Genomic DNA, 16,224 nt, shown 5'->3' with positions numbered 1-16,224 from the left:
GCCGCTTCCTGTGCGTCCCCTGCCGCCATCCGGCGCGCCGCCTGAGAGCTTCATCCGCGGCTTAAACGCCGCTCTAAAAGAGCGATTTCCAGCGGTTTTCACCGCTTTAAGAGCTTCCGCGGCCCTCGCCGCTCTAAAAGAGCCACCCAATTGCCGTTTTCACGGCAGCGGCGTCTCACGATGCCCCGCCACTCATGTGGTACTTGCAGGGCCCCCTGCACGACGACGATGGACACAGCGAGTGTGTCGCTTGCCTGGGCAAGCCCCACGCAGACGGCGCGCTCGCTGGAGACTCATGCCCGCACTGCGAGTGTATGAGTCTCGCTTCCCTGCGCTCGCGGGTCGCCTTCTTCACTGAGGGCGATCTCGCCGCTCGCGCCCTCCCGTCTCCTTCCTCCCGCGGTCCGGCGAGGAAAAGACAGCGGGGTAGAGCGACTCAGCGCCAGGAGTTGAGCGAGCTCACGCCGGCCCAGCCCCCGCGTGCCTCGCCCTCTCCTCCCAGGGAACTCTCTCCAGTTCTGTTCTCTCGCCCTGAGCAGCGTCCCTCCGCAGAAGCGAGTGACCTCGTCTCATTCGGGGGAACAGACGACGAACAAGACGACTCCATGTCTCTTGCGGCTTCCGAAGCGGAAGGATGGGCTGGCGAGCCGGAAGACCCCGCTCCACCGCCTCCCTTGGAACCCATCGAGCATGGCCAGGGCATGGATGCCGAGCTCTTCCGCATCCTGTCTAGAGCCGTTGAAGAGCTGGACCTCGAGTGGGCCCCTCCAGAGGAGCCGTCTCGCAGCCGCCTGGACGAATGGTTTCTGCCAGGCCGCCGCCAAGCACCTCGCCAGCGGCAGCGCCCTTCTTTCCTGAGGTCCACGAAGAGCTGACGAAGTCGTGGCGCGCTCCTTACTCTGCCCGCCTCCACACTACGCACCGCTCCGCCCTCACCGCCGTCGACGGCGCCGAGGAGAAGGGATACGAGCGCTTGCCACCCCTAGATGAAGCGGTGGCTGCTCACCTCTGTCCTCCCGCGGCTGTGGGTTGGAAGACGAAGAGGGCCCTTCCTTCCAAGCCCTGTCGGACCACCTCTACTCTGGCTGGACGGGCTTACACCTCGGCGGGCCAAGCTGCCTCTGCGCTCCACACCATGGCCATATTTCAAGCATTCCAGGCCAAACTCCTCCGCTCTCTGGATGAGTCTGGAATCGACGCGCCAGCCTTCAAAGATCTCCGCAGCGCCACGGATCTTGCCCTGCGAGCTACGAAGGCTACGGCCCAGGCCATCGGTCGTTCCATGGCCAGCCTGGTCGTGTTGGAGCGCCACCTGTGGCTCAACCTAACGGAGATCAAAGACCTAGACAAGACGGCCTTCTTAGACGCCCCGGTCTCGCCTTCTGGTCTCTTCGGGCCTGCAGTGGATGGCTTCACTGAGCGCTTTACTGCCGCGCAGAAATCGTCTCAGGCTATGAGGCATTTCTTGCCTAAGCGCTCCAGCTCCGCTTCTGCGTCTAGCCGCCCCAGGACTGCGCCGGCTCAGCAGAACAAACCAGCCCCACCTGCAACACAGGCAGCGCCGCCCCAGGAGCATCGCCAGCGCTCGCGCCCTGCGAAGCGCCCTCCCTTCCCGAGGCGCCAGGGACCCCGGCCCAGGATTGTGCTGGACCCGGTGCCTCCGAAGTCGTCCTGATTCGTCGGACAGGAAGAGGATGGGGGACCGTCCCGTTACGACCGGACCACCCCAAAAGCTCCCACGGGTAATTTCCCCTCCGCCTCGTTTATTTCCGGGCGTGGGAAACATACTCCAAGTGACAGCTGGGCCCACACCTGTTGCGCCCACTCCAAACGCCGTTTTCACGGCGGACAAATTTTTACCTCATCACAAAAAGAGCAAATTTCCTCTTCCACCCCTCGCGGTGTACGACCCTCTCAACGGCGGTCTGTCACCCAACATTATTCAACCCCTAGCCACTCGGGCCGAGGCCTGGCAGGCCATCCCCGATGTGTCAGAATGGGTCATGGGGATCGTAAACCAGGGCTACTCGCTCCAGTTTGCACGACGGCCCCCGCTTCGCCGGGGTGCTTCAAACATCGGTCAATCCGGACGACGCTCATGTCCTCCGGGCCGAAGTCATGTCGTTGCTGGAAAAAGGAGCTGTGGAAATGGTTCCTCCGTCAGAGAGCGAGACAGGCTTTTACAGCCGCTACTTTCTGGTCCCCAAAAAGGATGGCGGTCTCAGACCCATCCTAGACCTCAGGCTTTTGAATCACTCCCTCATGAGACGGAAGTTCAAAATGCTGACGCTGAAGCAGATCCTCGCGCACATTTGCCCCGAGGACTGGTTCTGCTCGCTGGACCTGAAGGATGCGTATTTTCACATCCAGATAGCCCCCGTCACAGACGATTCTTGATTCGCATACGAAGGGGTGGCATACCAATATACGGTCCTGCCCTTCGGGCTGTCTCTGGCTCCCCGCACTTTCACCAAGTGCATGGACGCGGCGCTTTCCCCTCTGAGACAGATGGGAATCCGGGTTCTGAATTACCTCGACGACTGGCTCATCTTAGCCCGTTCGCGAGACGAGCTGGAACGCCACAGATCCGTGCTCCTCAGCCATCTACAATGCCTGGGTCTCAGGGTCAACTTAGCCAAGAGCTCGCTATGCCCCACTCAACGAATTTCGTTTCTGGGAGCAGTTTTCGACTCGGTCCGTATGACGGCAGTAGTCTCGCCAGAGCGCGCCCTGGCAATTCAGCAGCTCACGGCATCTGTCACGAACAAAGCCTATCTCCCTCTGAAGTTTTTCCAGAGGCTGCTAGGGCTGATGGCTTCCGCCTCCCCGGTGCTGCAGCTAGGCCTTCTTCGGATGCGGCCTCTTCAGTACTGGTTGAAGTTCCGGGTTCCTCCCAGCGCATGGCGGCACGGCCGCCTATGTCTCAAGGTCAATCGGGCCTGTCTTCTAGCCCTGAAACCTTGGATGGATCCAGTATGGTTCCAACGCGGAGTCCCCTTACAGGCGGTCTCACGGAGGACGGTGCTCTCAACAGACGCCTCCAACTTGGGCTGGGGCGCTGTGTGCGAGGGCAGACCGGCCTTCGGCTCGTGGAGCCACGAGGAAAGCCATCTACACATCAACTGTCTAGAGATGCTAGCAGTGATGAAAGCCCTTCAGTTCTTTCAGGCTTACTTGACGGGACGTCATGTTCTAGTTCGGTCAGACAGTATGACGGTGGTGTCATACCTGAACCACCAAGGCGGTCTTTCGTCCAGCCGCTTATGCGCTCTGGCGAAACGACTGCTGGAATGGGCTCTTCCGAGGCTTCAGTCGCTCAGAGCGACTCATGTTCCTGGCAGGAACAATCTGGGTGCGGACATGTTGTCACGGAGCAACATCCCCTCCGACGAGTGGATGCTCCACCCCCAAGTGGTCCTCACGATCTGGGAGTTCTTCGGGAAGGCAGAGGTAGACCTCTTCGCCTCAGAAGACAACTCTCATTGCCCAACATTTTTCTCGAAGGAAGTAGATGCTCTGGCCCACACATGGCCCAGCACGCTCCTTTATGCTTTCCCTCCGATCGCACTGATCCCCCAGGTCATCAGGCGTATCAGAGAAGACCAGCACAGAGTCCTTCTGGTGGCCCCGCTCTGGAGGAACCAGGTTTGGTCCTCAGAGCTATTCAGGCTCTCTCTAAGAGCCCCGTGGCCGATTCCCCTGAGACGGGACCTCCTCTCTCAGGCAAACAGAACAATCTGGCACCCACAGCCGCAGCTCTGGGCTCTGCACCTCTGGTCCCTCGATGGGAGCCGACTAGCCTCCCCGAGGACGTCCTAAATACCATTTCTCAGGCTAGAGCCCCATCTACGAGGCGCCTCTACGACCAGAAGTGGTCAGTCTTTGTTGATTGGTGTTCAACACGCAACATAGACCCTGTGGAGAGTGACGTATCTTCCATACTGTCTTTCCTCCAAGAACGCTTGGAAATGGGGCGCTCCCCTTCCACGCTTAAGGTTTACGTAGCAGCCATTGCAGCGTTCCACGCTCCTATTGCTGGCCAATCGGTGGGACGAAACGGGCTCGTGATCCGTTTTTTGAGAGGTGCTAGGCGTTTGAATCCTCCTCGCCCTCTCACTATTCCCTCCTGGGACCTCTCGTTGGTCCTCAGGGCCTTGAAAGGAGCCCCATTTGAACCAATGGGTTCAGCCGACCTCAGGCCCCTAACACTAAAAACCGCTCTGCTACTAGCACTAGCATCGGTAAAGCGTGTTGGCGATTTGCAGGCCCTCTCTGTGAACCCTGCATGCCTCGAATTCGGGCCTGGTGACTCTAAGGTCGTTCTGAAACCTAGGCATGGCTACGTCCCTAAAGTGCTCTCAACTCCGTTTAGAGCTCAGGTCATCTCGCTCTCTGCTCTTCCTCCCTCGGCGGACGAACCAGAGCTGCAGCTACTCTGCCCAGTCAGGGCATTGAGGACCTACATAGACCGATCACAGTCTTTCAGACTGTCGGATCAGCTCTTTGTTTGTTTTGGCGGCCGCACCAAAGGGTCTCCGGTCTCGAAACAACGCATTTCCCGTTGGATAGTGGATGCTATTAACCTGTGCTACTCCTCACTGGGCACTAATTGCCCCATAGGAGTCAGGGCCCACTCCACTAGAGGAATGGCTTCCTCGTGGGCTTGGTCCAACGGAGTTTCCATCCAAGACATCTGTGAGGACGGCCGGCTGGTCTTCGCCGTCCACCTTTGTCAGGTTCTATCACCTCGATGTCCCGACCTTACAAGCTCGGGTCCTGTCGGTGTGATTAGCGGCTTCCAACAGGTCCCGCTTCACGCCACCATAGGAAGTATCTTCCTTCAGTGTAACCATGGGTTCGGTTAGGCTTTGCCTCCGCTTGTCCTTTTTGCCCCCCTCTGGGTGGCCAAATGCAAGCTATATCGTTCCCAGCCGTGGCACGGCGTGGTTGAATTCGTTCCCCATACGCAGTACGAGTGAAGTATCGAAAGGGAACGTACTCGGTTACTAACGTAACCTCGGTTCCCTGAGATACGGAACGAGTACTGCGTCACTTGCCGTGCCACGAGGCTGCGGCTCAGGGTCGTCGCTTCAGTCGATTGACACTGAAATCCTATGGCGAAACGCCTGCTTATATAGCCCTATACCCCGCCCATTTCGGCGGGAATATTCGCGCGCTTTGTCGCCATAGGCCGCGCAGCTATGCCGCGCCGCCATTGGTTCAACAACTTGTCTATGAGTGAACCAATGACGGTGCAGTTACACTGCGTTATTGAAAAAGGCTTCAGCAGCGGGGAAAAAGGGAGACCTTTCCCCATACGCAGTACTCGTTCCGTATCTCAGGGAACCGAGGTTACGTTAGTAACCGAGTACGTTTCTTTCTCCACTCCTGTAGTTGTATCTATTTCCCCTGGATCTCATTTTCTGCATTGAGGACCATCTCCTCAAAAGACCTGGATCCACTTCAAAAAGCAGTTATAGAATAAACACATTTAAACATCTGTCAGCCAATAAGAATAAAGCATTTAGTGCATACATAGGACAAATCTTTAATGAAATCTGTGCATGATCAGTTTCAGTTCAAAGGTACCTTTGATATGAATACAATTATTTGTGACATTACAATAAAAACGAAATGAGATTTCCATAAAAGCAAATAGAGTTTGAGAAAAGACGACACACAGCAAAATCCTCAGTGGTAAATTAACACTGCTCAGTGTCTATACAAGTCCTTCCATTCTACAGTGTTAAAATATCACTTAAACAGTGTAGCAGTCAATGAGATAACTGAGGATTCATTAAAAAAGTACATTTCGATTGAAAACTGGAAGTCACCACTTTGACATTTATTTAAAAATCATACTAGCAGGCAACTTTAGCTGATCTGCTTCTTTATTCTCTTTCTTTAACAATGTGAAAAGTAATGTGTCAGTGAAACTCTATTGAAATTATTAATAGGAAATTAAGAGTTTAATTAAATGAAACACTAATCACCATAACGATGACCATTATTAAACCAATAAAACATCTAGAGCTAAACTTCTTAATTCTTAAGATTAACTTCTGCAGACGTATGAAAGAAATAAAGTCAAACTGGTTAGTAATGAGTAAAGATGTTAATGCTGATTTTGGAGTCGTTATTGTCTGCTTGGAGATCTTGAGAGATTTAAGATCTTCTTTTATCTTCAGTTGATTAAGGCTGTGTGTTTGTAAGTCAGTTATAGTTGTGTTTCTGCTCACCTCTTTTCTTTTTTCTGTTCTTACTGTTCCTCATTCCTGCAGTGATTCACTAATGCTCAATCATCCTTTAATTATTTAATTATCTCATAAACTGCAACATTGCTTCAGTGTTACTTTAACACCAGGTACTCGCTACATGATCTTCAGAGTCATTGGATCACTGTTCTTCTCACAACACACGACTGTTTGGGGTCAGTTAGTGTCTGTTATGCACACACTACACAACATTTGAATAGGAAGAATCACCAACAACTGTCTGGAAAATTAAGTTTCATAACCAAATGTGAGAATTAATACAGGAATAACATGAGTTCATGCGTGAGACCGAATTTCTTCTTGCTAAAATGATCCATGTAAGAATCTTGTGATCCAAGTTTTCTGTGCGCAGATTTGCAACAAAAAGAAAATACTAATATGAAGGAGAGGATGGTTGCTTGCAGAAGTCATGCTTTCTGTTGCAGGTCTCTGACTCCCTCTTTCCCTGTATCTTGCTCTATCATTGGCTGTAGGTCATCACAGATGTAATTTCTGGTCAAAACACATTTCACACTGCATGACTCTTGAGTTGCAGACAGGTCCAGATAAATATCTCACAGGCATCGGTGGTGCATCAGCACTTCTGTTAGATATTACTTTCTATATGAGGATTTAATACACACCTTCATACTAACATTTCAGTGACTGAAGTTCTAAATCAGCACAGTTTCACTGATGAATCAGAACCAAGCCTAAACCCAGGATAGAGCGGTTGAGTGAATGTGGTCTGGACTGTGTGGATGAGGCTCATTGTGTCTCCAGAGACGCTGTAGAAGGACAGAGTTCCTGCTCTGTGATCCACATACACTCCTATTCTACTGCTGGTGGACTTTACTGGGGGTTTAGTCTCTATGTGATTGTGTATGAATGAGTAACTGGAGGAAGAGCAGATCAAACTCCAGGACTGATCATTATATCCAAACTCACACTCTTTACCCCGTCTCTTCCTGCTGATGCTCTTATATGACACTGATATAGACACATCACTAAACAAACCATACACATCACCACTCCACTCAATCTCCCAGTAACAGCGTCGATCACACACACTCTCTCTACACAACACCTGCCAATGATCAAATCTGTCTGGATGATCAGGATACGGCTGATCTGTGTCAGTGTAAGTAATCACTCTGTTATTCTCAGACAGACGGAGGCGTTTATTCACTGTGTTCAGATCCAGAGTGAACTGATGGGAATCTGATGGAGATAAAACACATCAGGATCAGGAATAATGAATCTGATCTTTTAATGTATCTGAACTCTTCATGTTCAATATATCATCAGTGTCTCAGTACAGTTTACCAGATATCCTGTGCAAATCATCATTTACATGATCAACTCTAAAACTCTTCTGTCATGTTTTCTTTCTCCTTCTACAGGAAGAACATGAACACACTCAGTGAGTTTCACTGCTTGTTTCCTTAGTGACTTACATTGTAGGAAGTCGTTCCTGGTCCTGGGAACAATGTTGGTGAAAGTGACTGTGGAAATCAACAGACATGAAGAGTGTGATTATCATGTCAAGAGAAAATGATCCCTGCATCCGTTCCTAAGACATTTCTAATGTGATCTTCTACATGATATGAGATGATGGAGGATCATTTCTGAGAGCAGGTGAATCTCCAGGACTTTACCTCTGTCAGAGATCTTCTTGAGCTCCTCTTTGCAGAAATCCTCCAGTTTGTCTCTCAGCTGACGGACAGATTCTCTCACGCCATCAAAAGAGGAGAGAGAACTGAAGGGATCGTCATTTACGTCTGTAGATTCAGGAGGAGCTGAGAGAGACTGGAAACTCTACAGAAAACAGAAATCAAAGATCATCACCTCCACACTTCAGCTAATAACCTGCTCTACTGACAGATTTGAGCAGCTCTTGTTGATCTTTAGTAACTCTCCTCAATCCAGCACTTTCACTGCATCAGATTCATTCTTCTCATATTCATTATATTAGAATAACAAATTAGACTATATGTGAACTTTCTAACAAATCATTTTGTTTGGATGATAAATAATTTGCTAAGAACATAAATGTTGAGTAGATTTGATCAGGAAAAGCATTTCAAAAGCTAACAGTAGATCAAGAATTATTAATAACTTTTGAGCAGTTAGTGGTCATTTTATGCATGGCTTGCTTTCGATGGCTCTGCATGAGCTTTCAGCTCCATCTAGTGGCTATATTCAGCATATCCTTAAAATCTCAAAATGATCATTTGATAAGCGCCAAGCTTGTGATCTGTGATCCACAAGTCGCTTTAAACGTGCATTTGATAATGCAACATGCGCCAACTGTCTTCCAGGATTTGTAATGAGAATACCATCTTTTTTGTCTATACTCGATCACATGACTTTAATATTACTTTCCTAATAAATGATTTAATATTACGTAGTTATTACACTTTTATAATGCCAGCATGTCTCCTTACAACATTATAGAAACAGCCAACCTGGTACTTCACATGCTGTCATTCTTGTCATTCATTCAGATTTTACTTTTTTCTTTAAAAGTAAAATCTTTAATATAAAATAGTATAGTGAGAGAAAGTGGTCAAATAAAATGTCTATTTATTCACTATAATTCATCAAATTCAAATAAGGTATTTTAGTCCAGTGAATCTTATCACAAATGTAATAATTTATTCTACACACTAAAAACAGAAAGAAATGTATATTTATTTTATGATAAAGAGTGGGACAGTGACTCTCAAAATGTGAATTACACCTGTGGTGGGAGATGATGCAAAGGTTCTAGTTAATATATCTCTGAAATCAAAGTACAGTTTATTAATTTAATCAAAATCAAAACTGAATATTGGACTTTACGATCCTGTCCTGCATCAGGACATCTATTAAACTGTCTAGATTATAAGCTGCTGGAACTGAACAGTTTTGACTGTGCAAAGGTCTGCATTATGTTCTACAATTTGTACTTCACAAAAGACGTGCTGTTGTTCTGTCTGGAAAGTTAAGTGCATTATTGTTGTTTCTCATGTTTTGCTGTCAGATTATCATACAGTATGAATCAATGAATAACACGGTTTTGACTGTTCATGCACACACCATGACAAGCATAAAATACCTGCTAATTACGTTGCTTATTTTGATCACTTATATTGGCCACTTTTTGCATTTAATTTGGCTTATTTGTATCGTTGACACTGAAAATGATGCCAACATGTTCTCCAACCAATACGACCATATAGGTCGTTTGTCACTTCCCTGAAATACGACTCATATGAGCGTTTACTAAAGTGGCGCCCCTATCGACAACAGGACACTTTCATTTTAATTCATGAAATACGACCCATAGGAGCATTTGCTTTCATTTTAATGCATTGTTCCCTTTTACCTGCGTCATGTTTCGGGTTTCGCGTAGCTCAGCTGGTAGAGCATTGCCATATCAATATGCAATCATGTGATCGTGCGATCGTGGGTTCGATCCCAGGGAACACATGCTCATAAAGTGTAGATGCACTATAAATCACTAAAGGTTAGGTTTAGAGATGGGGTAGGTGTAGTCATTAATAAAATTTAATTTTTGTAAATGGAAATACGAGAAATAGTGTAAAAAGTCCACACATTGCATTTAAATGAACACGCATTTTGATTGGTAATGACAGTCATACGTCATTTCATGACGACAGACGTAACACGACACTGTCATTATTTTTACGCCCACTAGAGGGCGCATGACTTCAAAACGTAAATATAGGTCATAATACGGTGCTTAAAAAACGACCTATAGGGTCTTTTTTTTTTGGAGGACAGTCTGAATGATGCATGTGTTTTACCGAGGATATCTGTAAATTTTTTGATTGCCGTTTTGATATAGTGTCTGCCTGGATATTTTAGTCATATTTGCTAATTCTCTTTAATTGCCCTGATTTGATCAGTTTTTCTGAAGTATTTATGTAATTTTAGAAATGTTTCTCTGTGAGTCTCTTGTTCAAGTCCACTATGATCCTGTTCTTCTAGATCTCTGTTACCTGCAGGAAATGGATGTGATCCTGTGTGTGTGAAAGCTGCTCCAGCTCAGCGTCTCTCCTCCTCAGATCATTGATCTCCTGCTCCAGTCGCTCCAGTCGTCCTTCAGCTCGACTCACTGCAGTCTTTTCCTGATCTCTGATCCGCTGTGTGGCCTCAGAGCGGCTTCTCTCAATAGAGCGGATGAGCTCAGTGAAGATCCTCTCACTGTCCTCCACTGCTGTCTGTGCAGAGCGCTGTTAGGACACACATCACAATCACACAGTGTCTTCAGTGAGTCCTGACTGAGACTTCTCAAACTTCTCTTCTTCTCCAGACTCACCTTATGAGACTCCACAGCCTCTCTCAGCTGCTGAAGATCTTTCTCTCTCTGCTGGATCTTCTGCTGGAACAATTTCTGCGTCTCCTTCAGCTGGTGCTAAAGGACAAAACAATTACACAAAATCATCATGAGAACATCTGATATGAATAGTGGTCGTCTGATATAGTTTATTGCCAATGCTGATATGTTGGCTGTAGCCCTATAGTCGTTTTTAAGCACCTTATTATGACCTATATTTACATTTTAAAGTCATGCGCCCTCTAGCTGGCGTAAAAATAATGACAGTGTCGTGTTACGTCTGTCGTCATGACTGTCATTACCAATCAAAATGTGTGTTCATTTAAATGCAGTGTGTGGAGTTTTTACACCATTTCTCCTATTTCCATTTAGCAAAACTCATTTTTTTATTAACGACTACACCCACCCCCATCCCTAAACCTACCCTTTAGTGATTTATAGTGCACATACACTTTATGAGCACATGTGTTCCCTGGATCGAACCCACGATCGCATGATCACATGATTGCATATTGTTATTCCAATGCTCTGCCAATTGAGCTACGCGAAACCCGAAATATGATGCAAATAAAAGGGAACAATGCATTAAAATGAAAGTGTCCTGTTGTCGATAGGGGCGCAACTATAGCAAACGCTCCTATGGGTCGTATTTCAGGGAAGTGACAAACGATCTATATGGTCGTATTGGTTGGAGAACATGTTTCAGTAAGCACAGTGAAGGCTTCCGTGTTTACGTCCGAATGCTGGCTCAGCATTGGCCAAAGCTGATCACATGAGCAGCACGATGAATGCGTGTGATGCTGACGCAGGAGCCGGCCAATAATGAGTCTGAACCTAAAAGCACTGGATGTAAGCAACATATGAGAAGATATAGTTGAATAGATGTTATTTTTGCACACAAAAAGTAATCTTGAAGTGAATGTTGCATTTGTAATTTTTAAAAAATAATGGTAAAGAAACTAAAAGAATATGAATCGAATTAAGTGCCATAAATTGGTTTAGAAAATATTTCATTTTGATAGTTTTTTGTCTGGAGAGTTGACACAAGCACTGTATACACTCTGCATGGTATAGATTTTTGGAATTGGAGCATTGTAATTAGTACAAGTACACAAGTGCAGTATCAGTGCATCCCTAGTTAAAACCATACATTCATAGTGTCCTGAAATGAGATTATGAATGGACATGAGGAATATGTGTGTCTACATTATTTCATATTGTAAAATCATACCTGTTTCTCTGTCCTCTGTGCTGCAGCTGATACAGTGTCGTGGTTTTTATGTTCATCCATACACAGCACACATATACACTTCTGATCAGTGCGGCAGAAAACCTCAAGGATCTTGTCGTGTTTCTGGCAGATCATCTCCTGCAGTCGTCCAGTGGCATCAGTCAGATTGTGTCTCTTTCCTTTAAACCAACTCTCATGTTGTTCAAGGTGATTCTGACAGTAAGAGTTCAGACACATCAGACAGGACTTGACGGCTTTGTGTTTTCTTCCAGTACAGACGTCACACTGCACATCTCCAGCTCCAGCGTAACAGTCAGCAGGAAGGTTAGTCTTCTTCAGTTTCTCCACCACTTCAGCCAGCATGGTGTTTTTAGCTAAAGCAGGTCTTGGACTGAAGGTCTGTCTGCACTGAGGACAGCTGTAGACTCTCTTCTGATCCTCCTGATCCCAGCAGTCTGTAATACAGCTCTTACAGTAACTGTGTCCACAGGGAATGGCCACTGGATCCTTCAGGAGATCCAGACACACTGGACACAAGAACTCATCCTGACAAATTCTGGCTTCTGCCATTTTACTGCATGAATACAGAGACACAAACACACAACAGCTCAACTACACTTCAGTTTCAGTTTCCCTGAACTCATGTGATTCCTGTTTCCTGGTTCTGTGTTTGAGTGATGTGTTTCTCTGCAAGTCTAAAGTTCACAGATAATAAAACATCCACTAGATGTCAGCCTCAAACAGACACTCAAAGAACATATGTGAGAAGCAGACAACACAGTTAAAAACCACAGTAATACTGCATCCTAATCACTGCACTGGTACTGCAGGACTGAAAAGTGTCCAGATTTACAGTTCCTTCATTCCCCATTAAAGTTTTAATTTTGTCAAGTCACTTTTTTTATATAGCACTTTTTACAATACAGATTGTTTCAAAGCAGCTTTTGATTGATAACAGGGCATTTATGCAACAAGGTTTATTTCAGCTGTATAGCAGCTCTAGAGTAAAATAATGTCACTGTCCAGCTTTAGTAAGTTCAGTGTTGATTCATTTCCATTGTAAAAAAAGCATTAGTTATTAACCTGTTAACATCCAACTGCACCCTCTGCTGCACACATACCTTTCAAAAGAGACCAAAACCATGCATATACTCCAAATGGTTCAAGAACAGCATGTAATTTACTTTGGGTATGCTTTTTTTAGGCGTTTTAGGCAAATTTTAGAGCAGGGGTCATCAACTATATTTGTCCAAGGGCCAGAATTTTTCTCTGCAGACACTGTAAGGGCCAGATACTCGTAATATAAAATAAAATTCGAATTGTATCCTAATATGTTATTATTTGATATACTAATTCTAATTCCAAATTTATGTTATTTTTTACATATTACCTGTACTGCAGCAAGCCACCAGGGGGCGATAGCGATATTTTAGGCTTCATATTTGTGAGGCTGTCAAGCTGTCCATCACTGTCACGCAATTGTGCGCAAATCCCAGGCAAGGACAATTTTGACATTTGTGAAAAAATGAGCACGTGAAACAATAAAAGATGTTCAATGAGAGCAACGCGTTTATCGTCATTCTTGACTGAAGGCAGGCTATGGCACAAGCTACTTTTCAGAAGGCTTTTTTTTTTTCGTTAGATTTAAAAATAAATAAATATGGAACGGACCCGAATATTCGAATATTCGTTCGGTGGGTTGGTATTCGATTTGAAAATTTGACATTCGAATATTTGGGGTTTTTTGGGGGGTTTTTTTGCACACCTGGGATCCCCCGCGAAACGGTTCTCATTCCCCCTTGAATAAGGCCGGCGACACACTGGCTGCGTGAGCGTCTCAGCTGCGTGGCATGTCCGTTTTTATTTCGGCTCCCATATTTAACAGGTTGGAGTTTGCACACTGAGACACGCGTCTCAGGCGCGCTCGAGCCACGCGGAAAACGCGTGCATGCTAGAAATAGAGCCGACGCGTGTTCCAGCAACGGGAGTGTTCTCTGGCTAGAGCGCAGAACAGCGGAGTTTGTATGGACCGAAGTGCATGTCTGAGCTTTTGTTTTGTTGCTTTGATATTGTGGAAAATATAATAATAGAAACAAAATGTATTAGCATTTTTACCCGTTATTACCCGTTATTATCAACCTAAATTAATCTCGTTTTTAATTTAACTTAATTTCCCGATTTTCGCCTCTTCTTCCACTTTTAAAGTCGTTTGAATGTGTTAATTGGCGAGACAAAACACCGCCAAATTACAAACTTTCACTCTATGATGGTTAAATATAGCAGTTAATCCGCGAATCACATGCGTGCCGAACCGTTGGACCTTATCCGTATGGATCACGGATTAACTGCGATCCGTTGCACACCTAATAATTAAAGAACACATGATTCATGATTGCTATCTTACCAGAGATGGAGAAAAATCCTACTCCAGTAAATAAACGTATCCCTGTGAACCGGTACTCAAAAGCGCTTCCCTCCATGTTTTCTGGTACGCATAGTTTATTTTTACCGCGCATGCGTACCTGCGTACCTCTAATGTGCACCCCTGGTTATAAAGTCAGAATTCTGAGATATAAAGTCGCAATTGCGAGTTATAAAGTCAGAATTCTGAGATATAAAGTCGCAATTGCGTGATAAAAAGTCAGAATTCTGAGATATAAACTCACAATTGCGTGATAAAAAGTCAGAATTCTGAGATATAAACTCACAATTGCGTGATAAAAAGTCAGAATTCTGAGATATAAACTCACAATTGCGTGATAAAAAGTCAGAATTCTGACTTTATTTCTCGCAATTGCGACTTTATATCTCAGAATTCTGACTTTTTCTCACTACTGTGAAACGTTATTTCTCACAGTTCTTACTTTGCTTGCGTTTCCTTTCATTGCGACTGACCATCAGGATTGCTGCTTTGTTATTATTATACATTAAATAGACCATCAGGATTGCTGCTTTGTTATTATTATACATTAAATAGACCATCAGGATTGCTGCTTTGTTATTATTATACATTAAATAGACCATCAGGATTGCTGCTTTGTTATTTTTATATATAAAATAGAGGACATCATAAAGGATTATTTTTAGCGCCGATTTACCAATAAAGAAATATTGATTTTACTGGAGGAGACACATAAAGATTAGTCTCCGGACATATGCATTATGCAGGAATATGCATTTAGAATGTTTCCACGGTAACCTTGTACACAGCGTTTCAAGGAGAAAAAACAGCTTTTACTGCCATCTAGTGGGCTTAATACTAAAACACCAATACCTATCATGTTTCATTAACTTTGCAACTCAAGGGTAGAATCATGCAATTCTGCAAATTACAGTCGAGGTATTTGGGCAATAAAAGTTGTTTTTAACAGAATGGATACACTAATGAATTTTGCACAATAATAACAATATAATAATAATCATAATAAGAAGAAGAATCAGCTGTGGCGGAGGCGCAATAAATCAGACAAAGCTGAAGTGGCACATTTTATACACCAACAGCTTCAGACTTCACGGCAGCACGGCTATCGTTGGATGCACTGTTACAGACAGAGATACTGACCATCAGTTAATTGCAAGAAAAAAAGTCAGAATTCTGACTTTTTATCACGCAATTGCGACTTTTTATCTCAGAATTCTGACTTTTTATCACGCAATTGCGACTTTTTATCTCAGAATTCTGACTTTTTATCACGCAATTGCGACTTTATATCTCAGAATTCTGACTTTTTATCACGCAATTGTGACTTTATATCTCAGAATTCTGACTTTTTATCACGCAATTGCGACTTTTTATCTCAGAATTCTGACTTTATCACACAATTGCGACTTTTTATCTCAGAATTCTGACTTTTTATCACGCAATTGCGACTTTATATCTCGGAATTCTGACTTTATATCACGCAATTGCGACTTTATATCTCAGAATTCTGACTTTTTATCACGCAATTGCGACTTTTTATCTCAGAATTCTGACTTTTTATCACACAATTGCGACTTTATATCTCAGAATTCTGACTTTTTATCACACAATTGCGACTTTTTATCTCAGAATTCTGACTTTTTATCACGCAATTGCGACTTTATATCTCGCAATTCTGACTTTATATCACGCAATTGCGACTTTATATCTCAGAATTCTGACTATAACTCGCAATTGCGACTTTATATCTCAGAATTCTGACTTTTTATCACACAATTGCGACTTTTTATCTCAGAATTCTGACTTTTTATCACGCAATTGCGACTTTTTATCTCAGAATTCTGACTTTATAACTCGCAATTGCGACTTTATATCTCAGAATTCTGACTTTTTATCACGCAATTGCGACTTTATATCTCAGAATTCTGACTTTATATCACGCAATTGCGACTTTATATCTCAGAATTCTGAC

The 16,224-nt window shown here is 44.8% G+C and overlaps 1 protein-coding gene across 3 annotated transcripts; it reads right to left on the bottom strand.

Moving 5' to 3' along the window:
* Window positions 1-5,552: 5,552 nt before the first annotated feature.
* On the bottom strand, window positions 5,553-12,447 carry LOC137023994 (tripartite motif-containing protein 16-like). 3 transcript variants are annotated; one of them, XM_067391142.1, is made up of 6 exons: window positions 11,831-12,447; window positions 10,582-10,677; window positions 10,262-10,495; window positions 7,881-8,072; window positions 7,712-7,745; window positions 5,553-7,475 (listed from the first exon to the last, which is right to left on the bottom strand). In XM_067391142.1, the coding sequence occupies exons 1-6, from the start codon at window positions 12,398-12,400 to the stop codon at window positions 6,934-6,936; spliced, it is 1,668 nt and encodes a 555-aa protein (XP_067247243.1). In that variant the 5' UTR covers window positions 12,401-12,447; the 3' UTR covers window positions 5,553-6,933. The 3 variants fall into 3 exon arrangements, with proteins under 3 accessions (XP_067247243.1, XP_067247244.1, XP_067247242.1); XM_067391143.1 differs by having other exon boundaries at window positions 7,712-7,753; window positions 7,910-8,072; XM_067391141.1 differs by having other exon boundaries at window positions 7,712-7,759; window positions 7,913-8,072.
* Between the last annotated feature and the right edge of the window lie 3,777 nt (window positions 12,448-16,224).

The sequence above is a fragment of the Chanodichthys erythropterus genome, chromosome 8 (genome assembly GCF_024489055.1).
Source record: "Chanodichthys erythropterus isolate Z2021 chromosome 8, ASM2448905v1, whole genome shotgun sequence".
NCBI lineage: Eukaryota > Metazoa > Chordata > Actinopteri > Cypriniformes > Xenocyprididae > Chanodichthys > Chanodichthys erythropterus.
Note: the sequence above shows the minus strand (reverse complement) of the source record. Positions and strands in the feature narration are given on the sequence as shown.

Bases quoted from the DNA above. Each gene is read 5' to 3' on its own strand.
- LOC137023994 (XM_067391142.1), bottom strand. From the start codon at position 12,400: ATGGCAGAAGCCAGAATTTGTCAGGATGAGTTCTTGTGTCCAGTGTGT. The intron at 10,496-10,581 runs GTGAGTCTGGAG...GTGTCCTAACAG, and splicing joins AGGCTGTGGAGTCTCATAAG to CGCTCTGCACAGACAGCAGT. The intron at 7,746-7,880 runs ATGATCCTCCAT...ACTTTCACCAAC, and splicing joins AGATTCACCTGCTCTCAGAA to ATTGTTCCCAGGACCAGGAA.